Here is a 16651-nt window from a genome sequence, read left to right as displayed (position 1 = left end):
AGAGAGCCTGGCGGGCTACAGTCCATGGGGTCACAGGAGTTGGACATGACGGTGCAGGCATGCTCAGTATTTAGGCTGTGCTTATTCTTAAGTCCACACTGCGGCAGGGCGGTCACGGGGCTGATGGCAGACCTCGGAGGCCAGGCGGTGCTCAGGTGGTCCTCCTAGCGGTCCTGCATGACAGCTCAGCTGCCTCCCCTGGGCCTTCGCCTTGCGTTGGGTGTCCTGCACCATCTCCCCCCACCTCCCGCCCCCAGCAGTGGGCTTCTTCAGGGGCTGTGCCCCAGGGGGGAACCTCCAAGGCCTTCAGCACACAGGAGGTGAGGCAGGAATGCCCTTCTGGGCTGGGGCGGAGCTTGGGGAACATGCTAGAAACCACTTTCCCTGCACTTTTGGTTTTCCTGCATGACAGCTAACAGACTCCATAAGGAAACGGCTCTGTGGGACAGAAGCTGGAAACATGTTGTCAGTTCCAATGGACACTGGCCATCTACCCCTACGAGGATTAAATCAGGCACTTCTGTAGCCACTGACCTTCAACCGCCCCCTGAAAGGAGGTCAGGGTGCACAGCAGAAACGAGGCCTCTGTACTCTGGGAACACAGGCAGAACGGGTCTTCAGATCGGTATTTTCAGGAGCTGGTTTGATCAGCCCAATTCTTGCAGCTCCTTACACCTAGAAATGCAGAAAACGCACCGAAACCCTTCACGATCACATCTGCTCCTCGTGACCAGCAGTAACCTTCGGCAAAGAAGCACGTGCTCGATTGCGCGTGCTCCCCGTCACCAAAACTACACACGCTGACCTCCCCTCCTCGTCCAGAGCAGCCTCTCAGAGCCATCAGAGGTGCTGTCTCCCGGGCCGCGGTCCTCACTCTGCCCAAGTGAACCTTAACCCCAATTTTCACACCGCGCGTATATTTTCTAAGTCGACAATGGCTTTAGGGTCGTTGCTCATGAATGTAAATGAGATGAACTCGGAGCTTGTATACCTCCTTCTATCACAGAAGGAAAGGAGAACTGCCCTCAGTGTGCTGTGACGGCCCCTCCCCCTGCTGCTTGGATGTCAAGTTCAAAGTCCCAGCTCGGGTTTCTTCAACAGGTCGACACTGAATATGGTGCCTCGTCCACGCTCTGGCCCTGAAAGATGTGCTCCGTGTGGTGAGCAACGGTGTCGGTCAGCCCAGCCCCAGAGGGGTGCCACCACCTACGTGCCCAGCAACCTGGCACCCGCCCCCTCCCGACTGTTAAACATTCATATTTCCAGGTGTTTCCAGCTTTCCACTGAATAATGCTGAAGTGAGCATCTCTGCACAGGAAACGCTTTCTGTGATTAGATTTCTGTCCCTGGGACCGATTCCTGGAGTGGAATTACCAGGTTGAGCTTCAGCCATCTGCAAACAGGTCTGTCTGCAGCCCTGACCATTCCCCACCCAGGCTTGGCCAGGGAGGAGCTCGGTCCTCACACCCTCCCAGAACTGAGCTGAGGGCATCATTTGCATACAATTCCCTCCACCCCATCTAATTTCTATTCAAATCTTGACCTGAAGTCACACCAGCAACTCTGCCCCTAGGAAAATGCTGCAGGGAAGCGTTTACAGGGGCACAAGCTCAGCCCTGGGAGCAGTGGCTCAAACGATCCTGTTGCTACTCCTGTGTTTAGAGCCTCCGCTTGACTGTGGGGACAGCTGAAGACTTGAGGGGCCACGCGCCCACCTGTTCCTTTTATGGAGAAAACTTCGGTCCCATAGGGTCAAAGGTCACACCACAGTTCCAAGCCTCCTCTGCCCCTTCGGGCAAGGGATCTGGGAAGGGCGAGGCCTGGAGGGACGTTCTCCTGGAGGGAGGGTGGGCTTTGCCCTCAGCTGGCCTGCACGGGAAGCCCGGTAGGGACTCCATGTGTGGGGCCTCTGGGAGGGACAGCCTGAGCCCCCAGCAGTGCCTGGGCCTCCTGGTGGCGCTGAGATCTGAGCGTCAATGTCACACAGGGGCCGGGGCTTGGGGCACCTGGTCTGAATGCAGCTGGAAGGCTGGACCCATCTCAGGAAGGATGGCTGGGTGGGGAGGGGAGCAGCCCAGAACCTCATCTCTCCCTGGGGTGGGGGTGGCGTTGCCCAGCTCTCTCTACATCGGGCCGTGTACAGGGCGCCCCTAGGACCGGCCCCTAGGACCGGCCCCACGCGTCCTCGTGCGGAGGGGACCAGCCCTGGTCCGGACACCACAGGCATCGGTCCCCGTGGGTCCTCACCCTCTCCAGTCAGCCGTGGCCTGTGCGTCAGAGTGTGGCCCGGGGACAGAAGACAGGGGTTCAAACGAGAGGCTCAGCAAGGGGACTGCCCTGCACCTAGGACCCTATGCCTGATGTGCAAACTCAGGCAAAGTACTTAGACTTTCTGAGCCTTTGTTTTCGCGAGGGTGAATGGGGGTGACCACACTACCCCCTCCAAGGACAGGGGGCTTAAACTTCAGCGGAGTCGCTGCAGGGCCTGAACCATGAGCAGTGGGTGAGAAGAACCCCAGTTTCTACACACTCAGCACCAGATCAAGGGGTTTTAAGTGGCCTCAGACCCTGGGGATGCGCCACTGCTTTAGTTTCGTGCACGAATCCCAACACTTTAATGAATCAAAAATGCACACTTTTCATCCCCATTTTCCAAACTGGAGCTCACGCTACCGGCGGAGAAATAAAACACGTTGGTACTTTTACATTCAAACCAAGACAATAGTTTAAGCCCACTAAGGGTGTATTTTGAACAGAAATATGAAGTGCATTTTAAAATTAAACTCCGAGTCTTCCATATTGAGTTAAACCGTGTAATATTACCCTTTCAGTTTTGGTTGAAATATCTAGTATCACTGAGATGCGAATGGGAAACTTCTTCCTTTTTTAAGTGTCACCTTCCAGGGCTTATTTTTTCCCTGTAGGCACTGTAACCAACTGCGAAAAGCAAGCAAGGAAACAAGATGAAAAATGAGACCTCAGCTCTGGCTGGTTACTGGGCAATGTGAAGGAACTGTCCGTTTTTCAAGCATGATGTGGTGTTGTGCCATGTCTGTGAAGAGTCCTGATCTTCCAGGGATGTCTACTGAAGTATTTGCAGGTGGGTGATGTGCTGCTGGGATTTGCTTCAAAGCCGCCCTGTCTGTGGGGAGAGGCGCAGCGCCCACAGATGTGGGGTGTTTGCAGGAAGAATACCTCGGGACATGTATCGTCTCAGGACCCCTCTTTCTGCTGCTCTGTATTCGGCCAGACTCCTGATCCAGTCAGGGCTGGTGGAGGCGAAAGTCGGTGAACCACTATGGGAGTGACCATTCTGATTTAACAAGAGCTGACACCTTGCAGGGCCAGCAACTCCCCTGGAGAGGGAGCCCCCATGACACCCAGGGCAGCGCGATGTGTGGGGGAGACCACGCGGTGAGCGCTACGTGCCTAAGTCAGGAGGGCTGGGCTGTGCGTGCGGGGACAGCCACTCAGTGCACGAGCATGCAGCTCTTGTAATGAGTCCCTAGAGGCGCACGCAGGGGTAGAAAGTGAAAGTGCGAGTGAAAGTCACTCAGTCATGTCCGGCTCTCTGCGACCCCATGGACTACCCATGGGATTCTCCAGGCCAGAATACTGGAGTGGGTAGCCTTTCCCTTCTCCAGGGGATCTTCCCCACCCAGGAATTGAACTGGGGCCTCCTGCACCGCAGGCGGATTCTTTACCAACTGAGCTATCAGGGAAGCCCATAAGGTGAGCCCAATTACACACCGTGGATGAAAAAGGCATTCACAGAAAATTCTGGCACCTTCGCACTAACTTCTACTTCTGTGGAGATAAAATTATGCAGTAAAGACGCAAAACCATGGACACGAGGTCCACACACCGATTCCAGGGCAGCATTTACCCAGGGAGGGAAGGGAAGAGGACACTGAGCTGACCCGCATCCTCCGCATCTATTTACCACAACGCTCACAGCAAAGTGTGGCTGTGTGCTCACCCTGAAGGATGGGCACTCACACATGTGTTATTTTCTCTGCTCAATGTGGTTGCGATATTTCACACTTCCAAAAGGTTAAAAAAAACAACCCACTGCTTTATAACACACATTAAAAAATGATTTTCAGATAAAAATCATCCAAAAGATGTCACAAAAAACCTACAGTGCAAAAATAAACCTGAAGAAAAGCTGCCCTCACAAATCTCCTTGCCTAGAGCTTGGAAAGGACACACTCTTTCAAGGCTTCTTTACATTTGAGTCTGTTTGGAAAAGAGAATTCCTATTGGAATAAGATCCTCTCATTTTGCATAAATTAATAAACATGTCTTCATAAATACCAGCAAAGCATGAAAAGACTCAGGTCACACTGGAGCCTCCTGTCTCTACACTGTCTACATCAGTCAGCTATTGCTGTGATGATGCTGCATAACAAATATCCCCCTTCCCCAACTCAGTGACCCCAGCTCCTAGGTTCTCGCCTGGGTCAGCTCTGCTTGCGTCTGGAGGTGGCTGTGCTCCATAGGTCTCACTGGGGGCCTGGAGGCCCCTGGGTGTAGCATTTGGGGTTCCCAGAAAGCAGACCCTGGATGGAGTCTGGTGAGCACGGTATTTTTTAAGGAGCGTCCTTGGGGTCAACAGCTGAGAAAGGGCGAGGAAGGAAATATGACTTGGCAGAGGGAGAGCCCAGCTGGGGGCGGGCTGAGGCGCCCCTGAGTTGTTCTGTCTGGGGCCCATGGGACTGGACCCTCCCCCCCTCCCCCAGTTACGTCACTGGATGCGAGCGCCTGGGAAGGGTGCAACGGGCGGGGAGGTACGGTGCCACGTGGAGGTGGCCGTGTTTGCAGGCTCACAGCCTCAGGGATAGTGTCGAGCTCCAGAGAGGCCAGGCCTCTGGTCCTTTCCCTTCAGCCTCGATCCTTTCCAAGGCTGTTTCCAGACCAGGATTTTGGGGAGAAAAGAGAATTACCAGACATTTAAGTGAAGATGTATCTGTGGGCTGTAACAGGTGGAAGGTGGGAGGGCTGCTGATGGGCTGGTGCCCAGGTGCTCCCCCTGCCCCCACCGCCCCCTGCAGGGACCCGGCACGGAACCGGCGAGCATGAGAGCACACGGCAGAAACCACGGGTCGGAGGGCAATTAATGCTCTTTATTTACACCACAAGAGTGACAAGTCGCATGATGAGGTACAAATACTGGACTCCGGTGAAGTGGAGCCGGCCGTCGGGGGAGGACACCGCAGTTGGTGCAAACCTCCCCCACACAGAATGAAACAAGAATGAGAAAACCAAGAACAGAATCTCCAACTCCACTGAGAAAGGGAAAGGACCCCGGGAAGGTCCAGACAATCAAGAGAGAACGGATGCGAAGTTACAGAGGAGACGGGTCTCTGCCGCCCACGTGGCGCCCGCAGGAGCCGGAAGTGGGCGTGGGCGGGGACAGGAACACGTCCCCACCGCGTTTTCTGCGACAGACCGTGAGGAGCTCTTGGGTGAATAGGGTCAACCCCCCTCTTATACAGACACATGATAGTATTGTTTGTCATTCTCATAAATTGGAAAATAGCGCCTCCACTGTGGAGCACACACACCAAAAAGATTGAGAAAAAAAAAACAAAAAACCAACCAACCACAAACAGAAAATGTCTGCTTTCTTTTTCCTTCAATAGGAGGCTTATAATCATGTCAAAGACACAAAGTGAGCTGAGCTGTGAAAGCTCTGCTTCATTACAAGGAAGAAATGGTGTCCTTTCAATGCAAAGCATGATTTTAAACCACAGTGCAGCACAGTTCGTGACTGCTGAGTGTCGAGTGAAATCCTAGCCGAACATCACCCGGAAGTCAGGAAAAGCGGGCCAGGCTGTGCGGAAAGGGCCGCGGGGGCCGCGGCTTCCCCGGGGAGGGGGACCAGGGAAGAAACCCAACGGGACAAGTTCCTCCAGAGCAGCTGCGGGAGACGGGCGGTCCGCCTCGACCTCCGCATAAGCTCCCTAAAACACTGTCTCCACATAAATACAATAAACTCTATTATTGGTATGCCACAAGTGCTAGATAAACTTTTTCTTAATATGACAAATGTTTAAGTAGTCCTTTTATTTTTTCTTACAATAAAAAGTACAATTTCTTAAGAATAAGTTCAATAAGACGCAAACGTTCCCCCCTCCCCCACTCTCCATCAAGGTTTCGTTTTACAGAAAAAAAAAAAATCCCCATCTTTTGTTGTCTGCAAATGTCATGGGAGGGGAACAGAAAGGCATTTCTCTTCTTCCCCAAGCTGCCGCGTTTGCGTGCAAAATCCGTATACAATATAAAGACATGCCGCTCGTACAGCCCATGCAACCTCCAGGTGTAGGAAACTTAAAAAAATATACTCATATGTGTTTATATATATATTTATATACGTATCAATGCCCGTAAAACACGTGGGCCCGAAAGTCTACAAAAAAGAATGGAATGAGCGTGTGGCTGTGACCAGGAAAGGAGGAATGTTCCGATCGAAAATCAAAAACAAGAAACTCCATTGCTTAGTGCTGCAAAAATCAGACTTGCTTTCGTGTCAGAACCAGGACAAAACGGTCCTTCCTCTGGAAACAAATTTGGAAAGGAAGTCAAGAAAAACCCAAACGCTTTGACAAAGTGGCCCTTCGGAACCGGAGGGGCGGCTAGTCCCAGGCGGCCGGGGGGCGGCCGGGGGACGGCCGCCTGCTGGTGGGGCTCGGGCGCCCTGAGGCGCAGCTGGAAGGCCCGAAGGGCAGGGGGACACCACGAGTTGCGCGGCATCATGGGGTTTCCTGCAAAGGGGTATAAAGTGCTCACTTGCTGACCCCCAGCCAGTGCCCCCAAGGCCTCTGAAAAGGAACAAAAAGGCTAGAGGTCCAGGGACCACAGCGGGAAGGTGTGGGTGCCTTCCCTGAGGCGGTGGGAGCTCCGGGTGGGCCCTCCGCCCTCTGCCCCGGACGGCTGGCTGTGGAGAAGGGCTGAGTGTGTCTTCAAAGAAAACAAAAGGCTACACGGTACTGCTTTAAGCACGCTTGTGAAGCTGGAGTGAGCTGACAAATGAAAACGGCCCCCGTTGGGCCTTCTGCAGAGGAGGTCTCTGTTGGACGAGATCAGAAGCAAACCCTTCCAACAGGAACTTGGCCACCAAGGTCACCTGTTATCCCATCACCTGGAAAAATGTCAGGTGATGTTTCTCCCCAGGAGCCATGGCTGGCAGGAAGTGGGCAGGTGGCAGGGGGGTCCCAGGAGGCCAGCAGACACAACTGGCTGGGGCCTGCCTCCACTGTTGGGGGCTGGGTGCCTCCAACTCCCCCACCAACCTGGGCCTCAGGGCAAGGGGCCAGGAGGAGAGGGGACACCAGGCATGGCCCAAGACCTTCCTGTCCTACTCTTGACCACTGTCCTGAGAGTGACCGACAGCAACCCGATGACCAAGCCGGTCCAAGAATCTGGGCTCCTTTGGTCCCAAGTCTGGCTGCATCAGAGTCTCTTCCAGAAGCTACCCTGTAAATGTCACCAGACTTGAGACTTGGCTGGGGTTCCCTGCCCGTGGCAAGCTGTGTCTGCGCTTCCTCGTCAAAACCCGATGCACACTCTGGAATGAAACTGGTGGCTTCAGGGCTGGAAAATGAGTTACCACTAAAAACTGATCCTTTTCAGTTACTGTCAAAGAGAAAAAAAAGAGCCAAGGATAGACGTCCTGATGGGGAGTCTGCTGTCCCCACGGGGTCACCAGGCAGCGAGGGTCCAGGCTCTCCGTGGCCACAGGCTTCAAAGTTCAGGCCTACTGCCCCCAGCCAGGGCCCTGCCACGTGGCTGCCGCAGAAGAGCCTGGGGAGGGTGCACAGGCCCACTGGCCCCACGCATGGCCGACAAGTTTACAAGCTCTTTGGAAAAGCCAAGTGAAAAATGCTATCCTGACCACGTGGTCAGAGACGTCTACACGTGAATTTCATGGATACTGATGGCCCATGGTGGCTGGCAAGCCCCTCAGCTCAGCGCTGTGAGGGTGCCCCCTGCCCAGAAAGCACGGGCGGCAAAGGAAGGCTCCACGCTCTGTGTGCAGCCACAGGCAGGCCCAGGTGGGCAGACCTCAGACCCCGCTGCACGCTCCGCGCTCACTCTGAAAATAAACTCTGTGCTCACTGTACAAAAATAAACAAAATGAAAATAATAATAAAAAAAATACCTTCCAAAGTTAAAAAAATGTACAAGCAAAAGTTTAGAAAGGAAAAAGGTTGACGTTATTACCATTCAGAAAACTGCTAAATGGTGAGAAAAAATGTAAAATTCACAAAACAATGCTTATTCCGGATCTTTTTGTGAAAAAATTCATACAAAATCAACAGCAAATTGATATCCTTTGCTATAAAAACTTATCAGGTACACATGTGCATGGAGGCTTGGAGTGGGGAGGGGTCAGGTCAGAAAATAATTAAGATGAAGGTACAATCTTGCAGGGCAGGTGTCCCATGGCGAACCTGTGATTGAAAGCTCTCCAATCTGGAGTTCAGAAATAACATGAGCTTCAAACTAGATCCCTTTCCACAAGCACCTTGAGAGCTGAGTCACAAGCCGTTCATTCGCCAGGGACCTTTACAATCTGCATTTATTTTATATATATATACTTTTTCTATAAATGCATTATAAATATTTTATCAAGATTTCATAAGAATCAAGTTTCTTAGCTTGGAATACATTGGAATATATATTATACATATATATATTTATTTATACCTAAAATTTTAAGCAATACTTCATGCTACTTGCTTTTAATAAAAAGCATTCCGATCGTAACACTGAAAGTGTGCCTAGGACATGCTTCACAACCAAATGGAGATGCTCAATTGTTATATGATGTACGAGAAAAAGAACACTTTGGATTCATTTAAAATTTGTTGGACTTCGAAACCCCCAACAGTATTTGCCACTATTTTGGAACTACCTCCATTTTTCTTCAACAGCAATAAAGCGAAACAGGGTGGCAGGACCTCAGCCCTCCAGAGCTGCTGGCCGAGGCGGGGACCACTTGTGAAGCGCCAGGCCAGTGCGAGCCGGCCTCCGGCCCCACCGGCCACAGGGAGCGGTCCCACCGACTCCTGCTGTTTATTTTTCTTAAGGCATTGTTCCTCGGACTTCGGAAAACCCAGCCACAAAAATCCATCAGAGCAATAAAAAAAAAAAGGCACAAACGCGCATCTTCCGTCGGCTTTGAGAAACCAAAGCCGCACGGGCTCACATTTCTGCTTTTGTCCAGTTTTTTTTTTCCTTAAACGCTCGCCCGCTCCGTGTCCCAACCCCACCGCGCACCCGCGGTGCGCAGGGGCAGGCCAGCGCCGGAGCGGCTGACTCTTCTCTGAAAAGAAATAAGCTACAGAATGAGTTGAGTGGTTTACACGGAGACTGTGGGATTGTGGGGAATCACCAAACCGTAAGCACCAGTTTTAATCAAGTTTGTTTTGTGTCGTGAGATCTTTGATTTTCATTTTCTTTTCCTCGGGTCGGCTCGCTCGGCAGGCGGCTCTGCCCCGAGCCCCCGCGGGCTCCCTCCCTCCGCGGCTGCCCTGCGGGGCCCGAAGCGCCCGCTCCCGCACGTCCGTGTGTCGGCGCGTCCCGGCGTCTGCCCGGGTCCGGCAGGCAGAGGGCCGCCGGCTGCGGCTCGCCCCGCCGCGCCCGCGGGCTCGGAGGAGGCCGGCAGGACGCAGGGCGGCAGCAACTTTTCTCGGCGGAGCTTCAAGACGGAGACAGACAAACAAGAGACCCGCAGCTGCGGGAGCGGCTACAGAGGCGGCTCCTCTTCCATGGGCTCCTCGTCGGGTCTGCTGGGGCGGGCGGGCGGGCGGGGTGGCAACAGAGGAGAGGGTGGGTGTGCGAGGTTCCTAGCTATCTCTGCCCCCAGCTCCGAGGCATCCCCGCCCCCAACCCCGAGCCACCTCCACCCCCATCTCCTAGCTACCCCGCCCCGACTCCTAGCCACCCCGCCCCCCACTCCTAGCCACCCCCGCCCCCTCAACTCTCAGCGACCCCCACTCTTCCCCTAGGGAAGTGTTCCTTCTGGCCCAGACGCCCTTCAAGTCTTTCTCAGGCTCTTGCTTCTGGGAAGAGGTGTGGTGCAGTCTGCCCTGGGGCGAGGGTGAGGCCCTGCTGAGCTAGCACGTGCCCCCAATACACCCGGGAGCAAAGACCCGGGTCACCCGCAGATGGCCGCAGCACCCACGGCCGGCCAGTGTCCGTGCTCACCTCTTCTCAGGGGCCTTCACGGCCACAGACAGCGAGGCCATGGCAGTGACAGTCTCGGCTTCCTCGTTCTCACACTTCTGGGCCTCGACCAGGGAGTAGCCAGCGGTGGAGGCGAGCCTCTGCAGGGAGCGCCAGTACTGGCCTGCGGAAGGGGCGGGTGACTGCTCAGATACGGGACCCCAACCCTGTGCTTGGGCCCACGGGGCTCCAGCAGCACCCATCGCTGGTGACTCCAAAGCACCACGCTCTCCAGAGACAGAAGCCACGAGGTGGCCTGGTTAGAAACTCACAGAGGATGGCAGTCTGGAAAAGCTTCCTTGTGACCAGGAGAACTGGGCCCTTCAGGGGCAGGACACCTGGGTGGGGGTGGGCTCCCGGGAGGGTCCCTCCCTCAGGGTGGGGCGGCTGGGACGAGCACTCCCTGACTCCCTGCTGGAGTCCCGAGATGATGGGGGTGGGAGCAGGCAGCCTCCAGGTGTCTCCTGGGCCTCAGGGCTCCTCATTCAGGAGGCCAGGAGCTCAGTGCACAGCAGGAGACCCTGGGTCCCGCCCATGGACACGGCCACTTGCGACTGGGCCACCCCGCAGACCCAGGATAAAGGCGGGGCAGAAGTCCGTGTGCAGCCCCTGGGCTCCTGGGCCCCATCGCTCGAGGGGCAGGGCTGGTCTTTGGGCCAAGGGTACCCTGAACTGATGGAGTGGGGTTTGCTGGTCCAAGGGCAGAGGCCAGACCCGAGGACACAGGCTTCCATGCGGGTCCCAGCCTGTCAGTGGGGAGCCTGGAGAAGGGACCTCACACACCCCCTGAACCACAGCTCTTCTGCCCCACAAAGCAGAGCTGGTGACTTGGCTGTGGCAGGTTGTTGGGACGTTAAGCGGGGTGAGAGGAGAGTCACCAGCTCATCACATTCGCCCTGAAAGCCAGATCTCAACAGGCGGGCCTGGGGACGCTGCTGGCAGTGAGAGAGAAGCAGGGGGTGGGGGCGGTATGGGGGGTGGGAGAAGGGCTGTGGAGTCGGGCCCCTCCCTTGGGGGGGTCTCCTTGCTGAGCCCTGGGCCAGGCCACTTACTGTGGATTTCAATGACCTTCTCCATCGACCGCACGGCGTTGGCGTTGGGTCTCTGCTGTAAGACCTTTTCTGGGAGAGGATCGAGCTGGGGACGAAAGAAGAATACACGGTGAGTTCGAGGCCGTCAGTAGAATCCCCGTGCATGTTTGGATGGGACGTCTGGATCATAGAATCCCCGTGCGTGTTCAGATGGGACGTCCGGATCATAGAATCCCCGTGCGTGTTCAGATGGGACGTCCAGATCAGTGTCTTCCTCACGTGCACGTGCTAACAGAGAAGACAGCTTGAAAAAGCCAGAGGTGGTTGTGGCATTACATAAATGTTTTCACAGAAGTAGACTTATTTTCCTTAAGGTGTTTCCCCTAGGAGGCTCTCGGGTACGTTCGTGGGTGCCCGTGTGGGCAGGACACTAGCTGGTGTCCAGAGGCAGCTGGCGCAGAGGGGTGGCAGCGTGGGTTCCACCGCTGGATGCATGGCACAGCGTCAGGGGAAGGGATGATGACTTTTCGGAAACATCAGTTTCATCACACTTGTCAACAAGGGTTTATAGACAGAGCTTGAATATCCCCACTTTGGGCCTCCCTGGTGGCTCAGCGGTAAAGAATCCGCCTGCCAAGCAGCAGATGTGGGTTTGATCCCTGGGTCAGGAAGATCCCTTGAAGGAGGAAATGGCAACCCAGTCCAGTATTCTTGCCTGGGAAATCCCATGGACAGAGAGGCCTGGCGGGTTATGGTCCAGGGCGTCACAGAGTCAGACACAACTGAGCGACAAGCACATCTGCCCTTCAGGGTTTTCTTCCAATGATCAGAGAAAAGGTAGACAGAGGGTGTGAGCATCTCTGCTCCAAGCTCTCCCTGAAGTCCCTGCCGCAGGTGGAGTGGGGAGGCGCACACGGCCCACCTGCCTGACGGCCACAGGGCACGCCGGGTGTCTGCCACAGAGCCGCCCAGCATGCGGGCTAAACCGATCACAAAGTACTTGCTCCTCACAAGTGCACTGCAGCCAGCGTCCCCCATGTTTATTTGCGGTACAGGCAGCCCCCGCTCCAGGGCCCGGCCGAATTCCCTGTCGCCCCTGACTGAGGGCTCGCGGCCCTCACTCTGCCTCCTTCTTGACTTTCACTGACGTGGCATCGTTGTTACTGTCTCCTGGAGTTCCTGTTGATTCGGGCTTTCCTGCACTGACGCCTCCGTCTTGCTCAACAGACAGCTGCCCGGGCTGTCGTCCTGCCTGAAGCTCCTAGAGTTTCCTTTGGAGAAGGTCTCACGGGTCAAGCTTTCCCAGGTTATTTCTCTCTTCCCACCCACCCCAGCCCCGCGGCCACAGTCCCGCTGGGCCTGCGGCTTGGGCTGGTGGGCTCTTCCTCTCAACACGGAAGACCTTGCCCCGCTGTCTTCTGCTTCCTTCACTGTGAAGCGGTTGGTGTCTGGCTCACACTGCTCCTTGTGGGTTGCCTGTCTGCTCTCTCCGGCTACTTTCACAGTTTCCTGTTTGTCTTCGTGGTCCTGCAGTCACTCAGATGAGCTTGGATGCAAGCTTTTTTTTAAACTCTCTGGGTTGGGCCCCCTTGCCTTCCAGGGCTGAGAATGGTGCCTCCATCAGTCACGGAATATCCTGGGCCGCTGGCACTTTCAGCCATCCACCCCGCACTCTGGTGGGGTCGCTGAACAGACACACAAGCCCCCTTCTACGCCTTGTCTCTGGGCTGTGCTCAGCCCCATTCCTTCAGTTGTTGCTTCCAGACTGTGGGATTCCTTGGTGGCTCAGTGGTGAAGAATCCTCCTGCCAAGGCAGGAGATGAGGGTTTGATTTCTGGGTGGGGAAAATCCCATGGAGAAGGAAATGACAACCCATTCCAGTAATCTTGCCTGGAGAATCCCGTGGATAGAGAAGCCTGACAGGCTACGGTCCACGGGGTGGCACAGAGTCAGGCACAGCTGAGCACACACATCCCTTCCAGGTCATCAGTCTCCTCTCTAGCTGATCTCACCGAGTTTCCATTTTCTGCTAATGTGCTCTCATTTTCAGACGTTCCATTTGGCTAACTTTAAACTATCCCATTTCAGTTTCAGCGATTTCTGGTTCATCGTTCATTAGTATCTTACTTTTAATATGTTTAAATGATTACTTTATCGTTTAAAACGGAAATGGACAATTAAGTTCTGGTAGGGCTGGTGACGAAAATCAGAGGCGGCGCAGATAAGCCTGTTAGGATAAGCACCACGACTACAGGAATAGTAGAGATGAAGACAGTATAGGAACGCTGTCAATTTCAGTCAATAATTTGGAAAAATTGGCCGAGATAGAAAAAATTCCTGGTAAAATGTAATCTTTCAAAATTTACTCAAGAAGGGATAAAAAATAAATGACAAAATCAGTCACTTAAAAATTTCACCCAAAGGAGACCCACGGCCCAGGAAAGCCCTTTCAGTCGAGGAACAGATTATTCTGACCCTACATTCACTTTTACAAAGAGGGTACTCCCAGCTGTCCATCGGTCTGTCTATCCCTCCAACCATCCATCATCCATCCATCCATCCATCTATCCAACCACTCATCCATCCAACCAACCACCAATCCATCCACCCACCCATCTATCCCTCCATTCAACCATCTACTATCTATCCATTTATCCATCCATGCACCCATCCACCACCCACCCATCCATCCATCCACCAGTCCATCCATCTGTCCAACCATCCACCAGTCCATCTGTCTATCCATCCACCCATCTACCATCCATCCACCAAATCATCCATCCATCGATCATCTATCCATCCATTCACCAATCCATCCATGTACCCATCCATCCATCTAACCACTCATCTATCCACCCATCCACCATCCATCCATCCATCCAACCATCGACCATCCATCTATCCATTCACTAGTTCATCTATCCATCCATCCATCCACCAATCCATCCATCCATCCATCAGTCCATCTGTCTATCCATCCACCCACCCATCCAACCATCCACCATCTATCCATTTATCCATCCCTCCATCTGCCCACCCATCCATCCACCCAACCACCCACCATTATCCACTTATCCATCCATCCAACCATCCACCCATCTGTCCATCCAACCATCCACCAATCCATCTACTCATCCACCCACCCATCCATCCATCCATCTATCCATCTATCCACCAAACCATCCATCCACCAGTTCATCTATCCATCCACCCACCCATCCAACCAATTCTCCCCCCAAAATTGATTGGAAAAACATGGTCTAATAGAAAAATGGGCAAAAAAACGGAAAAGAAAGGTTGAGTGGCCAAGAGACCCGTGAAAAGGTGCTCAGCCTCTGAGGAACGAGGAAGTGACCCCCAGCTGAACTGAGTTCTGTGTTGTCCTGCAGACTTATAGGGTCAAATCTGAAATGCCATGTTGCTGAGGTTGGTCCTCCACTACTGAGGGCCTGAGGGACAAACACTCAGATGCCACCTTGTAGATGTGGGACCACCCCTCCCTCCACTGGGATCTGCCTCAGGGACGCAGGGCCATGGCTGACCGCACAGGGTGGGACCCTGATGTAATTCCCAACCTGGGCCAACCCGGTGAGTCCTGGGCCAGAGAGCAGATACAGATGGAGAGCCCCTCCGGGAACACCTGCAGGTCCCCGTGAAAACGGGGGGTCCCCGTGAAGACAGGAATGTCCTTAAGCACCTTCGTCAGTGGGCCACCAGGGGCAGAGCCCAGGTCCCTTGTGTGTATGAAGCTGGAGCAGAAAACACGCCTTTCAGGTTTGGGGTCCTCACTGTGGCATAAACAGCTGAGGCCTCATTGTTGCAGTACAGCTCTGATAGTTTGCTAGGATTTTATCCCTTTTAAGAAAAAAGCAGTCTTTAGAAAATAACTCATTCCATAAAATGCCTATCACTTGAAGGCAAAGAGGTGTGTCAGAGCACGGTGCCAGGAATTTTCTGAAATGCAACCCCGGTCCTGTTGCTCCCAGTCCTGGGGGGACCCCCAGGTCTAACCTCCCCAGGGGGCCCTGGACGTGGCTGGGGGCTGACCCTCCAGGGGGCTACATGGCTCTCCTCCAGCACCCTCTGCCCGGGCCACGTCCGGTGAGCACCCTGGCGCCCACACTGCCGTCTGCTTCCCCACCACCATTTCTGTGGCGGCTCCCCATCTCCAGCCGCTCTGGGCGTCAGTCTACCCCTGGCATGTGTGTAGCCTCCACTTTACACACAAGGACTGGGCAGTTCGGGGAGGCTCTAGCTCTTAAAATACATAAATCTCTCATTACCTGGGGTCTTATTTTTCATTTAATAGACATCCCTGAGCAGCCCAGGGAGAACCAACCACTATCCACCCTACAAACTTAGGAAACATCAGGGAACAAAAGAGACAGACCTCCGCCTGGCCTCACAGAGCAGGGCCCCACGTCTGTGGGACCGGCCTGGGTGAGGGGTGACGTTCACTCAGGGGCCAGGGCGGTGGGCCGCAGGGAAAGCAGGGGAGAAGGGGTCAGGCTGTGCTGAGCAGGAGAGGGCCTGGGGGGCAGGTGCGACTGGGAGCAGGGAATCGGGCTTGGCAGAGGGATCTGAGGCAAATGGAGGCGTATGGTGGCCCCAGGAGGAGAGCAAACAGGGGCCACCATCCTGCTCTTGGCCCGGCCGTGCGAGCTCGGAGAGCTGGGGTGTGTGCCTTCAATTGCCCGCCTGTGTCTGGAAGGAGTCAAGCTGGAGAGGCTTTGAGGACTTCCCTGGGGGCTCAGACGGTAAAGTGTCTGCCTACAATGCAGGGGACTGGGGTTCAATGCCTGGGTCGGGAAGATCCCCCGGAGAAGGAAACGGCAACCCACTCCAGTATTCTTGCCTGGATAATCCCATGGATGGAGGAGCCTGGTGGACTATGGTCCACGTCGTCACGAAATGTCAGACACGGCTGAGTGACTTCACTTTCACTTGGAAGAGAACAGAGGGCCGGCTGTGGGTGACGCCGAGTCCGAGTGATAGATGGGAGCCCCTGGCTGCCCCGGGGCACGTGCACCTCGCGTGTATTCCACTTCACAACTGAATCAGAAAGGAGGCTCGTCCTAAGCTCGGCCTTTAACAAGCCAGCCTCGGGGAAAGTTCGCAAGAAAACCCTTGTGCAGAGCGCCTGGTTGTGGGTGTGGGTGTGGCTTTCTACTCTGCAGTTTACAAGAGCTCACACCACACCCTGAGCGAGCAGAAACCAGAGAGGTTACAGCACCAGAGAAAACGGTCCTTACGAAATCTTGGCCGAACCCAGGTCACAGCGTGTGTTTTCCAGAAAACGAAACTGCACTTTGGTGGACATCTCTGGGCCTGCCGGAAACACGAGAGATGACGGAGCCCAGGCCCCCAGCCTGTCCTCAGGGGCTCAC

The 16651-nt window shown here is 54.6% G+C and overlaps 1 protein-coding gene across 10 annotated transcripts in view; it reads right to left on the bottom strand.

Moving 5' to 3' along the window:
• Positions 1 to 615: 615 nt before the first annotated feature.
• Positions 616 to 16651, bottom strand: part of HDAC4 (histone deacetylase 4) — a 299426-nt gene continuing 283390 nt past the window's right edge. For 5 of the 10 annotated variants that reach the window (XM_069583520.1, XM_069583559.1, XM_069583590.1 and 2 more), the window contains 3 exons: positions 11286 to 11370; positions 10216 to 10357; positions 9461 to 9797 (listed from right to left, as the gene is read on the bottom strand). In XM_069583520.1, coding sequence (XP_069439621.1) covers positions 9755 to 9797; positions 10216 to 10357; positions 11286 to 11370 — 270 coding nt within the window. In that variant the 3' untranslated portion in view covers positions 9461 to 9754. Of the gene's footprint in view, positions 676 to 9460; positions 9798 to 10215; positions 10358 to 11285; positions 11371 to 16651 lie in introns of those variants that run through there. The other 5 variants (XM_069583527.1, XM_069583569.1, XM_069583543.1 and 2 more) reach the window with 2 other exon arrangements.

The sequence above is a fragment of the Ovis canadensis genome, chromosome 1, assembly GCF_042477335.2.
Source record: "Ovis canadensis isolate MfBH-ARS-UI-01 breed Bighorn chromosome 1, ARS-UI_OviCan_v2, whole genome shotgun sequence".
Lineage (NCBI taxonomy): Eukaryota > Metazoa > Chordata > Mammalia > Artiodactyla > Bovidae > Ovis > Ovis canadensis.
Note: the sequence above shows the minus strand (reverse complement) of the source record. Positions and strands in the feature narration are given on the sequence as shown.